We start from the raw sequence: 18723 nt of genomic DNA on the forward strand, positions 1-18723 counted from the left end.
TTGATGTTATTTTTGCGCAGCCAAATTTGACGGAGGCACGGTGCCCAAATGGGTAATGCCCGCCCAGCAAACGTAATGATTTGTTACAGAAATAACCCGCAGTGATGTAAGGCACACAGAGATCTCTCTCCGCTGCCAAACATCTCTCTCTGCGTCCGTTGACTATGACTTGGGAGTGACGCCTCTCGCCTATCGGACAGCGGAAGCTGTTGATCTCTGCTGGCTTGCCCGGGGTACGGTGATATCTTATGGTTACACATTTTTTAAATACCTGCCCGGCATTTGGTGCGACAGGTGCTAATGTGGCGACATTCCGATTGGTCGCGCCAAAACGATTCCGCACGTAATTGCAATTAAATGCGGATCTTCTAAAATGGAAAGTTTATTGTGCGCTCAAGTACATACGGATGCGTGTATGTACACGTTTGGCGAGTTATAGAAATTATAGAGGACTACGACAGGAATATCAAAAATTAATTTTGTACGTCTTCAATGATCAGCTGCAATTGGTCACAATTCCATGGATGTTAGATGGTTCTAGGCACTTTTGGGGCTTTTGCTAATGCCGCAAACCTTGCGGTAGTGCTCCGGCTGCTCCAGGCTGTCGATAATAAACTTTCCGAGGTCGTATTTGGACACCAGACGACCGGGGGCCTCATCGTGCACGACGGTATAGGCGGTGGCCGGCTCATCGGCGATGTGCGGCGGCAGAATGGCAATCCATTCCAGGTCGCAGGCCTTGGTCAGGTCCAGCATGCGCTGGTGTTCTTCGTTCAGGCGATGGAACACAGCGGGCACCTCGTTGAGCGGACGCAGCAGAAACGAGGACATGACAATTGAGAATTTGGTCAGCTTAGCCTCTTTCATGGCCTTGATGAGGTTCTCGGTGCCGCGGGATAGTTCCGTGGTGGCCTCCAGCTTGTTGCGGGTGCCCAGGATGACGGCCACCGCCTCCACGCCCTCGATGACGCGCTGCACATCCTCATAGTTGGTCACATCTCCCTTAACCAGTTCAACTTTCGACTTGAATCTTTCTGGAACTGTCTTTTCGCTGCGATAGAGCAGTTTAACCGACAGACCTGAAAGGATGAATACGGTTTAACTGGCGACTTCCGGGTCTTGTGGTGTCACTTACCCTTCTGCAGGGCGTGATCCACGGCACACTCGCCGGTCATGCCGGTTCCTCCAATAATAGCAATGCGTTGCATAATTCGACTGATTCTTTAATTCGCAACGATTCAAATGCGTTTAGTCCAGTCGTCGGTAGGCAAAAGTGCAGTCTCACCTGTGATCCAGCCGCAACTTATCTATCAAAGTTTCAGTTCACAAGTGAATCCAGCGATTGCTCGCGTTCTCACCTCACCCGTAACAATAAATATACAGTGCTCTTTCAAAATAATGAACTCTCACTTATGTGAAGCTTTTTCAGTAGCCAACAAGATATTTAAAATGTTTAGTATTTTTATTAAGCTACGCCTTAGTGTTGTAAAAATATTATGGTCTTTTGTTTCGCTGTAGATAATTTTATTTTGGTTATTGTTCACTGCTTGTGATAAGCACTGTATTTGGCAAAATAAAATACAAAAATTTTATATAGATTACTGTCAGGCATAATGATAAGTTCTGTCATATCTGGCGATAACAATATTATTTACAAACGCTAATGGTCATTTGTCATGGTGATTAATATTAAAATTATAAATGTATTTGCGAAACTTAAAATTAGGGCGGTTTTACTCAGTCTGGTAGCCCTGCCGCTTGGTTCAGTGTTGTATAGTGCGGCACAGTTAAAAGTTAAACCGCCAGTTCGTTACGCTTGCGATTCCGATTCCTCGGAATACGGATTATCTGCCGGATTCTTGACCCGTCTTAGTGTTATTCCCAGCTTCAGCTCACTGAGGAAGTCAGTGGTCACCGGCTTACGTTCTGGACGCGGCTTGATGCCACTTATAGTGGCCGCCTTCTGATCCACTTTCTGCAAGAATCGGAGTAGGATAAGATTTCCAATTTGAATGGTTGGCTATTTGTAATACCTTCAGTGTAACTCCCTGTCGAATGCTCTCCAAGAACGCATCCCTCGAGTCTCCGCCTGAGGAGGCGGCTGGAACAGCCTTGGGCTGTGATTTTTGCATCGGAGGCGGTGGTGGAACGCCGGCTATGCCACCTGGTGGAGGTGGCGGTGGAGGTGGAGCGCCCGTAGCTAAAACGGGCATTGGAGGCGGTGGTGGTGGCACACCTGCGGGTGCCGCTTGAGGCGGTGGTGGTGAAACACTTGCGGGTGCCGCTTGAGGCGGTGGTTGCGGAACGACTGCCGCTTGTGGCGGCGGTGGTGGAGCTGGCGCTCCGGTGCCAGTAATCTTTGATTTCTGCGCTGGCAGTGGTGTCATATAGACAGCCGAAGATCTAGAAGTCGGCTTGGCTGGGGGAGGTGGCGGCGCCGGCTTGGCAACAGGAGCATACTGCACTAGGGACACAGCATACGGCGATCCGTTGGAAATCGTCGAGCTTGTATTGGGCAATATAGTTGGCTTTGGAGGCGGTGGCGGTGGGACGCGCATTGACCCCACTTTCCGATGCGGTGATATGGTGGCATATGTTTCACTGGCAACCTTTGGCGCTACAGAGGGTCTCACTTGACGAATGTCAATGGCCGCTGGATATCCATGTGTGTTCTTCGCCATTACCGCCGACGGAGGTGGCGGAACCCTAGGTTTAATACTCTGCTGAGGCTGCACTTGGACGGGTATCACAGTTCCGACCTCTGCCGGTCTAACAGGAGTTGGAGGAGCAGGTAAGTCCATATCAGCGATATCCACAAACCGCGATGTAAGCGAGGCGTAGTTGGAAAAGTTTGGTGCCTCCGTTGGCCTCGAAACAGTGGCTTTTGGATGTGGCGGTGGAGACGGCGGAGGAGTAATCTGGTTATTGGTGGAAATGGTGGCATAGAGCAGCGGCCTGGCCTGATCATGAACTTTTGGCTGAGCCTGAGTTTCACTTTTTGGTGGCTTAAAAAGTAAACGTTATATTAACAGATTCCGGTTAACTTCAAAACCTACCATCCAAGTAAAATTGGAGTGAATAATCTTCTTTATCACTTCTTGGCGTCGCATGCTGCTGATGTCCGCCTCGGTAATGCCACGCTCCATCATGTACTTCCTCAGCACATTGTCGTTGGAATTGGCATTTAGGTCGAAGGCGTTTCGTGTGCGATCTCGCGTCACATCGCCGGAAACGTGCTGGAAGTTGACGGGTCCGCTGATCTCGTACTTGGAGCCCTTGCTGCTGACCAAAACGCTGCTGGCGAAGCTTGGACCCGCGAAGGCCACTGAGGGGGGAGCGCCCACATACCTGTCCAGGCTGCTCGAGGAGGAGGAGCTCTTCATGCCGTCTAGACTGGCGTTTATGCTCACGTTGTCGGCGTAGTGAGGAGGTGGACGAACAGCAGGCGGGGGATGTGCGAAGACGTCGCTGCTCACTTGCATAGAAGGTGGCTGAAAGGAAAAGAAACGGCTGCGTTCAGGACAACTGTAAACAACATCTAGGACTTTATCGGCTGATGAAGCTGGCAAGATGGGATGCTGCGGAACATTACCACCCAGTAACCGGGTTCCTTGTCGCTCCTTATTATGTCATAGACATAGGCGCGTCGCATTATTGCCGGCAGACGGTCGAGATCATCGGATAAGTTGGCCTTGCGCAGGTACAACTGGAGCATTTCATCGGTACCCTGGCCCCGCAGATCAAATGTCTTGCGGAAGTCAATTGCCCTGCCCTCCAGCTGGCGGAACTCCACGGGCTCGGAGATGTAGGTGTATGTGTAATCCTCCATCGAACTGGAAAAACGGATACGTAGTTGGTAGCTGCGTTAGTACGGCTGCAAAGGAGGTACCGCCCACTGGCTTTGTCTTAGATCTCTCCCCGTAGCTGACGTGCGTCCACGGTGCCCTGCGGCATTATCTAGTAGCCAATTTGCCGATAAGAACTGCTAGCGCAACTTGGGCTTTTATCAATTTTGGATTCGGATCGCGGTTGGGCCTTCACGGAGGTGACTCATCGACGTCCCATTTATCAGTCTAACAGGCTAATAATAATTGAAAGCCCGTTGTAATGAGTTGGTGCAATAGTGGTGTAGAACGGCAGCAGGCAGTGGCGATGAGCATGGATCAATTACCGTGGGCACCTGGAAGAGCTGTGTGCAGGGATTCTGCAAATGTTGAACCGGATCGGCTCGGATGGGTTGCGATCGCTTGGGATGGTGTTTGAACGGCACAGGGAACCTTGTGGGACTGATTAACGGCGGCGGTATGCCCTGTTAGGCACTGCGTTTACTCATTTCGCGAAACGTCTTATCTGAAACAAAAGCACTGAATGCAGATAACTGGCGGCCAGTAATCACCTGGGCCAACTACGCCGACTCCGACAGCCTGAGCCCTGGGGAAACATAAACAAATGGCGTTAACAATATTTCGAAGGTGGTCTATGATATGCGCGTTGGCTGTCAGAAGTCTGCATGTTGGGTAAGTACAAAATTAAAAAAATTACCAATGACTAATGTGCGCTGAAAGCGGAAACGACTTTATAAATCGTTCGTATCGCTTTCTATGATAGAAAAGAAACTAGCACATAAATTATTCTGTGTTTAAACGTTTATGTATGGAAGGTACTTAAAACCGCAGTTCTTCAAAATTAAAGACCAATAGCCTTCCAAACCCCACTCAAATGTTTACCCACTCTAGGCTTTACTTTATTGATATATACTTACAACTCATTTAGTTTTGGAAATTGAAATTTAAAGCATTTATATTCAGCTTACGATACATTTGTAATATTCAGTTTTTAAGCTTTGATCTTAGGTCTTTTAAGTCATGAACTTATAACAACTTTATAGGATTGCGTTAGAGAACATTTGAATATTTCCAGATTTGTTAGGAACCCTACAGAGTTGTCCGTTGGCATGGAGTTTACTGTCAGTTGAGCCAACTTTCTTTCCACCGACGGAGAAAGCAACTGCCATTTCTCTACTCATCACCAGTCCAAACGTTTCGTAAAATTTTCCGAAAAAATTTTCCTGGGATAGGAACATTTCAATTTTGTAGTCTTTTGAATCGTTTTTGAGAGTTTAAACGGGCTAGCAAAAACCAATTTTCTGAAAGAGCCACGCGATCGGAATAACCAACAAGCCATGAAGGTCAACGTTTCGGGTGAGTATACGCTGGCAGAGATCGAAGTCGAGATGGACTCGCAGTTGACGCCGGACGACCTGCAACCCGGAGCCACAGTGCTGGTCACCAATGAGAGTACTGGCGGGTTGGAGCGGATTGTCAGCCATGAGGAGTTGTCCAGATTCTTCGCCGTGGCGCCAGCGAGCACCATACCAATGCCAACGGATGTGGTAGTGGAGCGGACACTGGCGGATCCAGCTTTCAAGCAAATCCTGCAGGAGGCCGACGGCAAGAAAGGCTTTGATCCCCAGGCGGAGCAAATGAAGATTCGCGACTTTTTGGCCGGGGTCAACAGCAGCAAGATGACCACTGAGCAATCGGTGTTCCATGGTATTCGAATAGATCCACTTTAATGGATAAGTTTTATAGTATTCTGTACATTATTTAGGATCTCGTTTCCATTCCTCGGCCTCTAGCAGCCGTATGAAGTGTCCACAATGTTTGGTCCATGTCGATGCTTCGGCCTTCCCAAACCATTCCTGTGAAGGGAAGGCGGTCGAGGTGGCGGCGACACAACAGGAGAAGCCCCTTCTTGTTCCGACTGTATCTGCTCCTCCGGCTCCGCCAAGCAAACCGGGTAGCGAGCGGGTGATCCTCGAGAATCAAGTGCGTCTGCGCCGCTACATTAAAGATGAGATGAAGTACGATCTGGTCACAGGCATCGAAAGCTCGCGCAGCAAGAATACAGCGAAGGGACCCAACGAGTGCACCATGTGCGACCGCAAGTTCGTCCACGCCTCTGGGTTGGTGCGACACATGGAGAAGCACGCCCTGGACTTGATCCCTTCGCAGACCAGCGAGCAAACCCATACTATTCCGGCTGCCGGACTCCATGTGGTTGTGAAGTGCAATGCTTGTGGCCGCATTTTCTATGATCCGCAGGTGGCCTTTAGGCACGGCTTTATTCACGATTCGGAAGATCCAACGATCCGCAAAACTTCAAAGACCCAAATACCCTCTGATAAAGCAGATTTCAATTCGCTGCTGTTGGAAGGCGAGATGCTGATGGCCAGCGAAGTCACTTTTGCAGCGAGCCAACTCAACACCAACCGACCGGAGAAGGAGATGTTCACCAGCCTGATCTTAGGAAGCGTTTTGCAGTGCGAGTTCTGCGAGTACATTTTCGCGGACATAGCCGAGCTACTTGTCCATTCGGCCTCCCATGTGGCGGAACGGCGCTTTGAATGTACCGCCTGCGACATTCGGATGAACACGGCCAAGGAAGCCAGCATCCACTTCCAGACGGACTGTGTCTTCATGCGCGAGGCAATCAGGTCGCTAAATGTCACGCTCAGTCGCTACTTTGTGTGCAATGTGTGCGAGCTCAAGTTCGCCAACACGGACCTGCTCCAGGAGCATCGGTAAGCTGATAGTTAGCTAGTAAAGTATGAAGGATTCGATGCGATTATCCTCTGTACTAGGTATACCTCCTACCACTACTTCCCTCGTCTCAGCCAGAATGGCAAGAAGCTGCTGCTGCCCTGTGAGTTTTGCGACGTCAACTTCGAGTTTGCCCACGAGATTCTGGCGCACAATGAGGAGAAGCATCTTAATAAAAAGAAGCGCGAGAAGGAGACGCGCAACACCGGCGCCGGCCGAATGCGTCAGTATCTGTGCGACATCTGCGGCAAGTCGTACACACAGTCCAGCCATCTGTGGCAGCATCTACGCTTTCACCAGGGTAAGCAATACAATATATATGAGGATAAGATTGTAAATGCTCCTTACCAGGTGTGAAGCCCTTCGTTTGCCAGGAGGAAAACTGTGATCGGAAGTTTACCATTCGCCCAGACCTGAACGACCACATTCGCAAGTGCCACACCGGCGAACGTCCATATCTTTGTCTGGTGTGTGGAAAGCGCTTTCTCACCGGATCTGTGTTCTATCAGCACCGACTAATCCATCGAGGCGAGCGGCGCTATGAGTGCGAGGAGTGCGGCAAGCGTTTCTACCGCGCAGATGCTCTCAAAAACCACCAACGCATCCACACCGGAGAGAAGCCGTACAGCTGCCTCTTCTGCACCAAGACCTTCCGCCAGCGCGGTGACCGTGACAAGCACATCCGAGCTCGACACTCCCACCTGGATGCTAACTCGCGTCTCATGATGCAAATGCAGAAGTTCCAACTAGAGTCGGCCGCTGCTCAGAAGGCACAAAATCATAATCCCGAACAGCTGGATATGGATGGTGCCAACTCCTCGGATATGCCATCCGGCTCGGGATTCATATCGACAGAGCCTGGCGACACAGAGATGCAGTATTCCATTATGCCGGAGCAACAGGAGCAAATGATGTGTGTGCCAATTGACGAGGTCAACAACAGTTTCTTTATGTCGCACTACATGCAAGCTGTTCCCATGGAGGAGGATGGTTCCGGGCAGCATATAATCGTCTTCGAGGAGCCAGTCCAGGATATGGAAATGATGACCATTTTCGATCCGCAACAGGTGGGCGAGCCAATGCAGGAGCGTCAGGCGCCCATGTTGCACCCTGAGGCAAATGCTAGGGTGGTGGTTGTCAAGAACAATCCAACTCAGCCGATCTTTTCGGATTCCTATATGTAAAAATCAAATTCGAATTTAAATAAACCGGCCAAAGAGCAAAGCTGCCACAATGGCCACTTAGAAAGAGGGCCTCTAAAACAGCGTTGCCATGTAGAGCCTCAACCAGTGGTGCTATACGTTCGATAATCGCCTCGATCATCGCCGAAAATATCGATATTGTCACCCCCAGGTCCGTGTGCCATCGCTAGTTCCTTTTCTTTTCGAATTTCTCGTGGAAAACGCCAACATGGGTTTCGCTACTCTCTGGTACTCGCATCCCCGCAAATATGGCCAAGGCTCCCGATGCTGGTAAGAATTGTGTAGCCCGTTGCATGGCGCACCGTTTGGTGTACGATTTGTTTAAATGCTTGCCCCGTAAACCCGTATTTTGCACGATTTTTGCTTGTTTGTAGAAAGTGAGGTTATTCCCGACCCGCTTTTTTTTTTAACGCATGGCGTCTACCAATTCTTATTGCTTGTATTGTCAATTGTTTAATGTTCCAATGGCTTTTGCCCCCGGTTGAGTACGGAAATACGTGTTTAAACATCTAGAACAGTTTCCTTAATTAAGGGTGGCCAAAGTAAGAGCTGCCCGAGGCAAAAGGACCCATTTCCGAATGGATTTGGTCCAGCCGAGTGCAGCGACAGCTTTGCTTTAATGAAAACTGTGCCATGCTATGGAGTTTCTTGTATGAAACCGATGTAACTATGATATACCATCTTATTTTAGCCGTGCCTGCTCTAACCGCCACGGTCTGATCCGCAAGTACGGCCTGAACATCTGCCGTCAGTGCTTCAGGGAGTACGCCAACGACATTGGCTTCAAGAAGGTGAGTAATCCATACAAAATCCGCCATGAACTGATTACTAATAACCTTCCTTTTTCAGCTGGACTAAATGTCCTCTTCGCCTCTTGGCACGCGTTAATCGCGTCTCAAAGCAACACCATTCGGTATATTAATGTAATGAGTCGCCGGAAATTGGGGACTCAGTATATTAGTATGCCAGCAGCAACAAGCAGCAGCAGAAACAACAATAATCATTTGGGGATTTAAGCAAGGACAAAGCAAGCACATTGAAGCATGGATTCGAAAGTAATCTCTAAGCAAGTTACCAGAATGGCCAACACCACAGAATTCCAACAGTTACCGCCTTCCGCGAAGGATCTTTGTTACAACACTAGTTTGTTTAAATCTCCGCCTGATTAAACCCATAACAAGTACAACACGTATTTAATTGTGTCATAATTGGAGCCTGTATCTAGCGGGCATCTGTTTGTGTCGTAATTCGAGCTTTCATCTTAGTGGGCATCCTCACATTTGTGTTGATGCATGCCGGAAAAGTGTGCATTTCCTTGTTTTTGAACTGCAATGCGCTCAGTCAGTCGGTCTGTGTCACCTAATAACATATTAGGCCGCTACCAAAACAAAAGCAACCGGTTTGCAACGATGGATACCGGGTCATCCCATCCCCAAACTTCAACTCTCTTAGCATTCAAAACTCCATTGTTGGTTTCGCCAGTTGCATAAAGGCTTTTGATGCAAATCGGTCTTTAATGTGGTATTCAAATCTGGCAGGCCACTCGCCTCATTTTATATGCAATCTGAAGACAAAGTTCTTAAGACATCAGTTCTTAAAATCATAAATAGCACATGGTTACCACTCATATTCGAATTCAAAAGAGGATTGTAAGCATATGTACGAAAAACAGAATTAGATTATAAATTGTTACTCATGCATTTTTTTTTTTTTTTTTTTTATAAACTAAAATGATTAATTGAAAGTAATATTTTTTATTTTTTTGTTTACTTCATATTCAAGCGGAAAGGACTTGGATAAATATTTTCTTCGAGTGAATCGAGCTCTATCAAACTTTCAATCTGCTTGTCGACAGCGAAACGATAGTGCACAATAAATCAAAGTGCATGATCTGTGTGTAAGCCTGCATGATTCCCACGCAAATGTGTCAGTCATGATCGTTTATTCACCTCCTTAATTGATGGTGTCCTTTTCGAAAGCCGGAAGCAATCTCCTGGCAATCTCCATTTCCTCATTTCTACGACAGTGGGTTAGTCGTATCCACACCGAGACCCACTGCAATGGTAGCCCATTATTCCGAGAGCCGGGCCAGAGTAAAAACCAGTTTGGGCCGCTAAAGAGCGGGTCAGCCCCCGCTTAAGCTCTCTTAGCTGTTTCTGTTTTATCTGCTGGCTCCGCTGCCGAAATTCGAGGTAGCAATTTTGCACATTCGCCAATTGGGCTTGGGAGTCTGAAGCGGTCGCTTGGTGTCTAAACAACGTAGTCGCGCTTGCCCAACCCAGTATCACCTGCATTCCAAGCTAAGATGAGTGATTGGTAGCGAGTGAGTGTGTGACACAGACTGCAGTGATTTGAACGGAAAGGTCAGTGGCTCAGTGAGCACCTAAGTGATCCTCAGTCGCAATGAGATTGGTCTGGCTGCAGCTCCTGGCCGCTGGTGGAGCGCTCTACCTGGCAATCGGTTGTGCAACGGCCGCCAAGGCATCCACAAGCCGCGGAGTTGCACAATACAAGCTCCCGCTCCCTGCACCATTGCCAGACCACGAATCTGTGGCGGTTTCAGGCGCGGATCAGGCTAGGCGGCAGCAGCAGGGAGCATCCAATCAGCGGAGGCGCACTCAGGTCGTGCGGCGGCGCAGGCCCTCCTCTACAACAACCTCCACAACTTCATCCACCTCAACCACAACGACAACCACATCGACAACTACAACAACGACGACAACAAGTGAGTGTCCAGTAAACTACAGTGGTCCAATAATAAATTAGAAAAGCTATAGTTATATTGGGTATATAGCGTTGATCTTAGATCGCTGCAACTTTTTCGAAAAGCCATGCAAACTGGTCGAAGATGCTGGCACTGACCTAGCTTTTCTGTTTCGACCATAAAGATTGAAAGTGGTAATGCGAACACAGCCACAAAAGTGACAAAGAAGTTGTCTGGGGAAAAGGTCGCCTAGAGTCCACCGATAGATGGAATACCCTTTGCTACGTATATACATTTAGTGAATGTGAGCAAGTTTCTAAATAAAGTTTCTACCATCCGTGCTAAGCAGTTTGCGAGATGTTCTATCACAGTTAAGATCAATAAGCCGTTCAGCCACTTGGATCAAAAATAAACCAAAGATTAATTGCAAAATTTCAGATAAATAGTTTTGCCTTGGATTCGCAGTCTCATTATTCTGACCGCAATGGGGTATTCAAATTGGGATTAAACCAGATATACCCGTTTGGGATTCGTCAATGTAGTTAACCATAGGTGCATGGGTTAGGTGTAGAGCGTTGATAACTGGAGCACCGGAGCTTTCAAATCGGCTTCGGCTGCACCAGGAGACCTTGGCTAAGTCCGAACTGGAGAGACGGACTCAAGGCCACGATTTATTGGGGCCTAGGCTTTTGGTAATTTGCATGATCATGATCACTCGACTATAGAATTCCCGCCTGTTTCGGCGGGCAAGGTCTAATTAAATCAAAGGTGCTTCTCCATTAGCTACTTTTATGAGCTGGAAATTTAAAGTGCGTGCCATCTTTTTGCTCTCGAGAAGTAAACGTTAATTCGGGGGTAATGATCTGGTGAGCATGGCGGTTTTCGCGGGTGATTCACTTGCGTCCACTTGCTGTTGCAACCAGCCGAGTACATAATTGCGTTGGGAATGGGTCTATGCCTATGGAGTGGGTGGGAAGCGTTGGCCAACAGGCTGCGTTCCACCAGCAATTGTTGATCCATTGTTGGCCTGGCTGAATAATGAAACAGAAGTAAAAAAAAAAAGCCAAATCAAACGCTGTTTATGAGCGGCGGGAACTGCGCTTTACTTGACGTGTAATGTCTGCTATTTGGAGCAGAAACACTAATGGCCATTAAGCACACTGGTAACCCGCTTTCCACATCCAACCCCCAGCTCCGCGTCCCAGCCTGGCCAACGGCTTCAACTTCTTTAATCGGAACTTCTGGAGTTTCGGCCAGCAGAGTCTGGTGGCAGTGCGTCCGCCCACCAAGCAAGCCCATCCTCCGAAAAAGTTTAGTTCCAAGGAGGAGAAGTCCGTCCAACGAAAGCCGAACAAGACCACTAGGAAACCGATGGAGCAGAGAACCACTGCAGCAAGTCGAAGTACAACATCCACCACCCAGAAACCCACTACAGATGGACCCTTCCGCATTGCTCTGCCCACCTTGAACTTTCCACGCGACAACAAGGATAAGGAAACGGAAAAGGAGAAGGGCAAGAGATCGGCTGCCGAGCTTCGTTTGCGGTTCGATTGTCCGCGGGAGAACGAGGTGAGGTTCCAGCTATTCCCCAAGATCTGCAAGGCGGATCGGGACTGTGCCGTGTGGCAGAGGGATGAGCTGTGCTGTGATATCTTTGGAGCAAGCAGCTGTGTCTCTGGGGTTCCAAAGCCTCTGGAGGAGACTCCACATGCTCGTAAGTAGATTTAATCGTCAACTACTATATCGTTATTAAATATATTACTTTTGCCAGCCATCCTGGGTTTGATTCCTCGCAAGTGTCCCAGCAGACCGCTGGCCGAGCTCTGGTGGGATGTGCAGGAGTGCTCCACGGACATGGACTGCTGGCCGCGGGTCTGTTGTCCGGATGGGCGGAGGAGGTACTGCCGCACCTCGCAGCCGGAGTTGGAAACAGCTCCAGTGCCAGTAAAGCGATCCTTCGATTACCGTAAGTTACAACTTTTCCTTATGAAATGGTAACAGAAAGCAATCTAAGTCGCACTCTGTTCCAGTTACGGAGTATCTGGAGTGCACGGCACCGCCGCCGCCCATTTTCGACCTCCATCCGAAGGCGTGCACCTCCACATTGGACTGCTTTCCGAACGTGTGCTGCCAGGAGGCGGGACTGCGGCACTGCCGGCCGCCCAAGAAGTCCGTGCTCACACTGATGGCAAACTTTCTAAACGTGGACTTTGTGAAGCGACTGGCCCAAAACATCGTTATCAAGTAGGTCGCACCGTGAATTTCCCACTATTCTCAACGTGCGTCGAGCACCTTCGACAGAACCATTTGGAAACCGCCGTGATATCTCGCCCTTATCTGTTTGGCCACGCTGATAACCAAAAAGAAGACATGCCCACACCCATACCTGTCGTATATATGTACCTATACGGCGCACCCCATTCGATACCCCGTAATCCTCCATTAATTAAAGTCCACCTAGCCTAGTATTAGACATAAGAGTAAATAAATACATACATATGTACGAACCATAAACTCGAACTGGGTGCTCTTCCACTGGAGGTCTGAGGTGGAGGTCTCCCGTAACCCTACGCCTAGGTCACTTCGACCGACTGCCGTGGGGCTCTGGTTCTTGACTTACTTCGGTGACATTATGTTTAAAAGTCGGGTTCTTGCACTTCCACGCTAATTGCGCGCTCAAATTACATCTAAAACTATATATATGTTTACTTGGGCACTTTTGCGCTATAAATGGACTATTTCGCAAAGCAGACTGAGCAGTAATACATAAGTCAACAATCATATATTTTTATGAATCACGTATGCAGAGGCTATAAAATAATGGAATCCGTCATGAATATGAAATATTATTCGCCTTTTCACTGCTTCCAAGTATATGTTATGCCTAATATCGTTTTTAATTTGATAGGAAAAGTTGGTTTTTTAAATTCTCAAGCAAACATTCTTCAATATCGTCAAACCGATAGTGGTTCTATTCTCACGCCCGCGACTGTATTCGTATCTACAAGTCATAAGTTCAAACCGCTGTGCTTTGATACTCAATCCCCACTCACTTCAGAAGTGAGGCATCTCAGATTACCATATTGCTCAACTAAATTTAATGATATGTACATACATATATGCCCATTGTGGAAAACACTTGACCATCCAATTTTCACGACGCATATTGCCGACCACGTAGCTACCGCCAATAAAAGAGAATCTAACCTACAAACTGATTATGCAATCCGAAAATACGCAGTTAGGTTTCAATTACTTTAATTTGACATAAATTGGAGGGGAAGTAGATGAAAAAACATTGGGCTTTTTATCGGAAATTATTCAGAAATCAGTTCAAAGACAAAAGGCGGCGTCATCCTCTCCAGATGATCCATAAGGGAGAGCTTAGTTGGAGCAGCCGCAGGCGGATTTCTTGTCGCCGCCGCACTTGCAGTCAGATCCGCAGTTGCAGGATCCCTTGGTGGTCTGGCTGGCGCATTTGCAACCTGAACGGAAAGAGGGTCATCGATTAGTATATGCAGGATGTTTAAATAGCCATTAAAAAACTTAAAATTAAGAACTTCCTTCTTAGTGCAACGAACTCAAAGATTTCACTTTGCAGAAAGTTTGAGCTCGATAGCTCCGTGAAAGATCAGTAATATGCTAGAGGATCACACTAGACTCAGAACTTACCGCTTCCGCATGGGCAAGGCATCTTGATGTAGTTGGTTTTCGGCGAACTTGTTCACTTCACAAAAGGTAGAGATGGGCTATTTAGGCCTTTAAGAGCACTGAGATGATTCACTTGATTTTGCTGCTGACCACAACTGATGCACATTGGCCAGATGCTCCCGGTTTTATACACTTTGGAAACGCGGCTTTACACACGGGTCTTCGGATACACCTCTTTTGCACACGCCGGCCGGCTCCAAATTGAGTAGAGACGTGTGCAGAAGCTTTCATTCCTCGCGCGTAGAATTGGTTGCGTTCTCCACTTTGGATTCGTTTTTGGGTGGATGGATCCAAAGCTGCAAAGCTTTGGTGCTGGCCCCACATGTGCTGGGGCATGCGCAGGCGTCGTACTTGCGTACTATGTATGGGGGCGTTGGGTGTTCGGTCGGGTTTCTGAGTCTCTTATCGGTAGCAGAGGATAGGATAGGACGGCCTGCAGCAAAGAGCTAGTGCCACATCGGGCACCACATCCTGTCCTGCAACGAATTCCAGTGCAACGAAATGCAAGTAAATACTGCGACGCAATACAGGGACTCCCATAGATCCTTTGAGGGCCATCCCATTCAACGGATATACGGATGCGGTGGCCAGCCTTTGCTTTTCCGTCGATTCTCGCGTGTGGGTGGCAAGTGCAGTGCAGATAAAATCGATAAATCCAAGCCAAAATAAAGCGAGGAAAATCCGAGAGCAAGGCGCGTGAGGTGTACGAGGTGGAAGAGCAAAAAACAAAATAGCAAGTGTGCGGGAAAACAAAACGTCGGAAAATCGCAGGGCGGGTCGTTCGAAGGGGGCGTGCCAAAGGTGTCACACGGGTCCACCAGGACAATCAAGCGGAAGTGAGCAGTTACGGCTTGTGTGTGTGTGTGTGTGAGTGTGTGAGTGTATGAATGTGTGTGTGGGGGGAGGGGGGGTTGCAGGAAGCCCGTTCCGAATGGGATACTTGCCTTCAAAGCAGGCCTATTTATACCGTACCCGGCCATGGCCAATCATATCTGTGGCGATAATGTTGAGATGAGGCTGATGCCGATCTGCCAGTGGAGCGAAAAATCAATACCCTTCCTTGGCACATGGCTAAAATTAGCGGGATACTCTCACACATTGTTTGCCGTTAATGAATACCCTTGCAAGGGCCACTATCATTTTCAAGTGGCAGTTTGTAGGACACCAAAGGAATTACATATGTATGTCGGGGCTATAAAATAAAAAGGTTCGACACCATAAACTGAAAATAAGACCATTTAAATGTAATGGAATATATATTCAAAGAACAAGTCCACCCATGAAGCGTGTTAACAAACCAACTAGTGTATATTAACTGCGGCTTTCGGCAGTTAACCTTCTTCCCCTTTTTGTTTTTGTTGCGGGACCCTAAAGTAGTGCCACCCACGCCCACGCCCACGCCCACCACCTACCACCTACCACCCACAGCCGAACCGGAAAGGTTGTGCGTGCGTGGGCGTTGTGGCCAAGCTGATTTGCTCTTAATCGTTGCAGATAAACGAAAGCATGGCGCCCAAGTAGAACATTCCACCAGCGCCCGACAGCAAGCCAACAAGCTTCAGCTCCTGCTTCTCTCTATTCCGTTCCGATTTCCACTCCGAGTTTGATATACGCGACCGCGTTCGACCGATTCGAATCCGTAATCCGTATCCGGGATGACGGAGCAGAAGAACCAGGTGACGCGCGCTGCTCCGGAGCAGAGCAATGACTACCGGGTGGTGGTATTTGGAGCCGGCGGCGTGGGCAAGAGCTCACTGGTGCTGCGCTTCATAAAGGGCACCTTCCGCGAGAGCTACATCCCAACCATCGAGGACACGTACAGACAGGTGAGTACTCCGTCAAGTGCACGGGAAGACTCTCCTAATCCGCTCCTCATCGCACAGGTCATAAGCTGCAACAAGAACATCTGCACGCTGCAAATCACGGACACCACGGGATCGCATCAGTTCCCGGCCATGCAGAGGCTGTCCATCTCGAAGGGTCACGCCTTCATTCTGGTCTACTCGGTGTGCTCCAAGCAGAGTTTGGAGGAGCTGCGACCCATCTGGGCGCTTATCAAGGAGCTGAAGGTAGGTCCAATGCCTGGCCCTCATTCCGAATGCACTAATACTTTCTGTGCCCACAGGGAGCCGACATCCCCAACATACCCGTCATGTTGGTGGGCAACAAGTGTGATGAGACCGCCGAGTTGCGAGAGGTTAGAGGCACTGCACCATTATGTGTATTAGCAATTCTGGGAATGAGCATACATATGTATAACGGTTTAATAGATCTGGATGGATTGATCCCTAATATACATATGTACATGCTTTAACTAAGATCTAAGTTACAATCTTTAAGGGGGATTATAAACAGAAAAATCATGAGGAAAACCCCTAATCCAATCGTTCTACCCACAGGTCTCCCAAGCGGAGGGTCAGGCTCAGGCGACCACCTGGAGCATATCCTTCATGGAGACGTCGGCCAAGACGAACCACAATGTGACCGAGCTGTTCCAGGAACTGCTCAACATGGAGAAGACGCGCACCGTCTCCCTGCAACTGGACACCAAGAAGCAGAAGAAGCAGAAAAAGGAGAAGAAGTCCAAGGATACGAACGGCTCGATACCGGAGAACGGCGATGCGGGGGCCAGTGCCAGCGGCGGGGTCAAGGAGAAGTGTCGCGTTATGTAAGCATCGGATGGCCAAATAGCCAACTGGCCAACTGACCAGATGGCATGGGCATGTGACCCGGGTCACATGGCGTCGAGCTGAAGTGAACGGAGACGACGGTGACAGACAAATACTCGCCTTGGGGCAGCACCCTTTGGGTGGGGGGTTTGCTGGCTTAGGTAGCCACTCAGTCACCCAACCACCCACACGGGCCACGCACCACACACACCACACCACACCACGGAAACAAACACAATCCCCAGAAGAGCCACTTACCCGCATATAGAGTTACATCCATGACGAGACACTTGTATTTAGGAACTGACTGTATAAGTCGCACCACGATTGCAATTACGATTACGAGTACATTTCGCATACATAGGTTCTTTTCGAGCAGATCAGATCTTTCTAGTCGCACAGAGGACACGATACCAGATACGATACCACGTACATATATACATATACTTAACTTAACTAAACACACCACGGAAGATAAACCTAAGTTTGCACATAATCGCATCTGAAACGTAACGGCATACATATCAAATGTTTACATACATACATACTGCATGATCCACCAGCCATTCCCATAACCAACCAACCAGATATCGAAATCGAACGAAGCTATACACTATATCTCTAACGAAAGCCAAAGTACCTACTTAAAGACATAGAATCTGTATCTACAACGATATGATAACAATATTTACATGGATCCATCAACGTAAGACTTCTCCGTGATCGCCACAGAGACCATCGTGAGGCATCCGGAAGCGGAACCGGAAGTGATCGGTAAAGGCCGGAAGTGGCCGAAAAATGGCCGATGCCTCCCCTGACTATCATTGCTGTTTAACTATTTACCACCTAACCAGAATAATACAGATTAGGACGATTCGCCCCGATCGCCACATAAGCTGATGTATAAAATACTCATGGCCAACAACTCCGACAGCCCACAGTCCGTAAAACATGAAGAAATTCGCTATGGCATTGTGTTTTTTGTATTATATTAAATGTGTATGTACAATTTTACAATTATTTGCTGAACTTTATTGAGCAGCTTGAACATTTTTGGTCGCAGCCAATCCAATCGGCTCAGTCAGAGAGTTAGCCTAAGTCAGAATCACGTTTAAGTACAATTGCATTCGCATCCATCAAGTGAGCCAAGTAACGCGTACATCGAAGGATATTTGAAGAGCATTTGGTGCATTTTTGCAGTAGCGTAGATGGGATATAAGTTGCCTGTTTTTAAAACACTTACTAACAACCTACCTACATATATGTATGTATGGGATGTATCGTACGTATAACTTTAACACAAACCGTTCCCAATTGTGGTAATCGTTATTTAAATAGTTGGTTGGCTTGTGCGAAGGCGTAGGCGTAGGAGTTGAACAAATTGTTTCGCATAGTTTGCTGTTGTTTGATATTAAGAGGATTAGTTTTTTAAATTTTACCAATCGGACTAAGTGAATGATATGCTTTAAAGTTTATATGCTGCTATACCAATTAGCCACTAGAGGGGCATGTAATTACATTAATTATGATGTTGCTCATCAAACTGGTAACTTTGGCTGCTGGTCCGCCGTCCAGCAGTGCCGGACAAATAAGTAGAACAGCCGCCAACACAAATCAGAAGGGGGAAATTGCCCACTAGATCTTAACAAAACCAAACAAAACAAAAACAATTGTTGAATTCGAGTAGAGAAATTATTAATCAAGATTATGATAGCGGACCAATTTGCGTATAAGATTTGTGAAATCAATTTAGATAAATTATCTCGGTTTGCCATAGACCTGGACGATTACGACGATATGCCATTTGCCAGCCTTAGTTGAGTATTATAGTTAGT

The 18723-nt window shown here is 47.9% G+C and overlaps 7 protein-coding genes across 8 annotated transcripts; 4 read left to right on the top strand and 3 right to left on the bottom strand.

The window, feature by feature from the left end:
• Window positions 1-364: 364 nt before the first annotated feature.
• LOC6552273 (flavin reductase (NADPH)) lies at window positions 365-1421 on the bottom strand. 2 transcript variants are annotated; one of them, XM_026979162.1, is made up of 3 exons: window positions 1286-1421; window positions 1136-1221; window positions 365-1079 (listed from the first exon to the last, which is right to left on the bottom strand). In XM_026979162.1, exons 2-3 carry the CDS (start codon window positions 1206-1208, stop codon window positions 538-540), a joined length of 615 nt encoding a protein of 204 aa, XP_026834963.1. In that variant the 5' UTR covers window positions 1209-1221; window positions 1286-1421; the 3' UTR covers window positions 365-537. The 2 variants fall into 2 exon arrangements, with proteins under 2 accessions (XP_026834963.1, XP_001980753.1); XM_001980717.3 differs by having other exon boundaries at window positions 1136-1418.
• A 176-nt stretch (window positions 1422-1597) lies between these two features.
• Window positions 1598-4280, bottom strand: LOC6552272 (formin-like protein 20). Its single transcript, XM_001980716.3, has 4 exons — window positions 3593-4280; window positions 3057-3491; window positions 2034-3005; window positions 1598-1975 (listed from the first exon to the last, which is right to left on the bottom strand). Exons 1-4 carry the CDS (start codon window positions 3827-3829, stop codon window positions 1811-1813), a joined length of 1809 nt encoding a protein of 602 aa, XP_001980752.1. The 5' UTR covers window positions 3830-4280; the 3' UTR covers window positions 1598-1810.
• Window positions 4281-4441: 161 nt separating this feature from the next.
• LOC6552271 (testis-specific zinc finger protein topi) lies at window positions 4442-7860 on the top strand. The gene is made up of 5 exons (XM_001980715.3): window positions 4442-4517; window positions 4921-5552; window positions 5611-6583; window positions 6644-6903; window positions 6954-7860. Exons 2-5 carry the CDS (start codon window positions 5183-5185, stop codon window positions 7784-7786), a joined length of 2436 nt encoding a protein of 811 aa, XP_001980751.1. The 5' UTR covers window positions 4442-4517; window positions 4921-5182; the 3' UTR covers window positions 7787-7860.
• A 95-nt stretch (window positions 7861-7955) lies between these two features.
• LOC6552269 (40S ribosomal protein S29) lies at window positions 7956-8996 on the top strand. The gene is made up of 3 exons (XM_001980714.3): window positions 7956-8074; window positions 8496-8595; window positions 8654-8996. The coding sequence occupies exons 1-3, from the start codon at window positions 8013-8015 to the stop codon at window positions 8660-8662; spliced, it is 171 nt and encodes a 56-aa protein (XP_001980750.1). The 5' UTR covers window positions 7956-8012; the 3' UTR covers window positions 8663-8996.
• A 624-nt stretch (window positions 8997-9620) lies between these two features.
• On the top strand, window positions 9621-13042 carry LOC6552268. The gene is made up of 4 exons (XM_001980713.3): window positions 9621-10529; window positions 11701-12222; window positions 12280-12474; window positions 12539-13042. Exons 1-4 carry the CDS (start codon window positions 10208-10210, stop codon window positions 12754-12756), a joined length of 1257 nt encoding a protein of 418 aa, XP_001980749.2. The 5' UTR covers window positions 9621-10207; the 3' UTR covers window positions 12757-13042.
• A 707-nt stretch (window positions 13043-13749) lies between these two features.
• Window positions 13750-14443, bottom strand: LOC6552267 (metallothionein-1). Its single transcript, XM_001980712.3, has 2 exons — window positions 14181-14443; window positions 13750-13993 (listed from the first exon to the last, which is right to left on the bottom strand). Exons 1-2 carry the CDS (start codon window positions 14200-14202, stop codon window positions 13893-13895), a joined length of 123 nt encoding a protein of 40 aa, XP_001980748.1. The 5' UTR covers window positions 14203-14443; the 3' UTR covers window positions 13750-13892.
• Window positions 14444-14509: 66 nt separating this feature from the next.
• LOC6552266 (GTP-binding protein Di-Ras2) lies at window positions 14510-17002 on the top strand. The gene is made up of 5 exons (XM_001980711.3): window positions 14510-14726; window positions 15714-16045; window positions 16103-16288; window positions 16345-16416; window positions 16619-17002. Exons 2-5 carry the CDS (start codon window positions 15875-15877, stop codon window positions 16889-16891), a joined length of 702 nt encoding a protein of 233 aa, XP_001980747.1. The 5' UTR covers window positions 14510-14726; window positions 15714-15874; the 3' UTR covers window positions 16892-17002.
• The last annotated feature ends 1721 nt before the right edge of the window (window positions 17003-18723 follow it).

The sequence above is a fragment of the Drosophila erecta genome, unplaced genomic scaffold (genome assembly GCF_003286155.1).
Source record: "Drosophila erecta strain 14021-0224.00,06,07 unplaced genomic scaffold, DereRS2 tig00000000-arrow-pilon, whole genome shotgun sequence".
Classification (NCBI taxonomy): Eukaryota; Metazoa; Arthropoda; class Insecta; order Diptera; family Drosophilidae; genus Drosophila; species Drosophila erecta.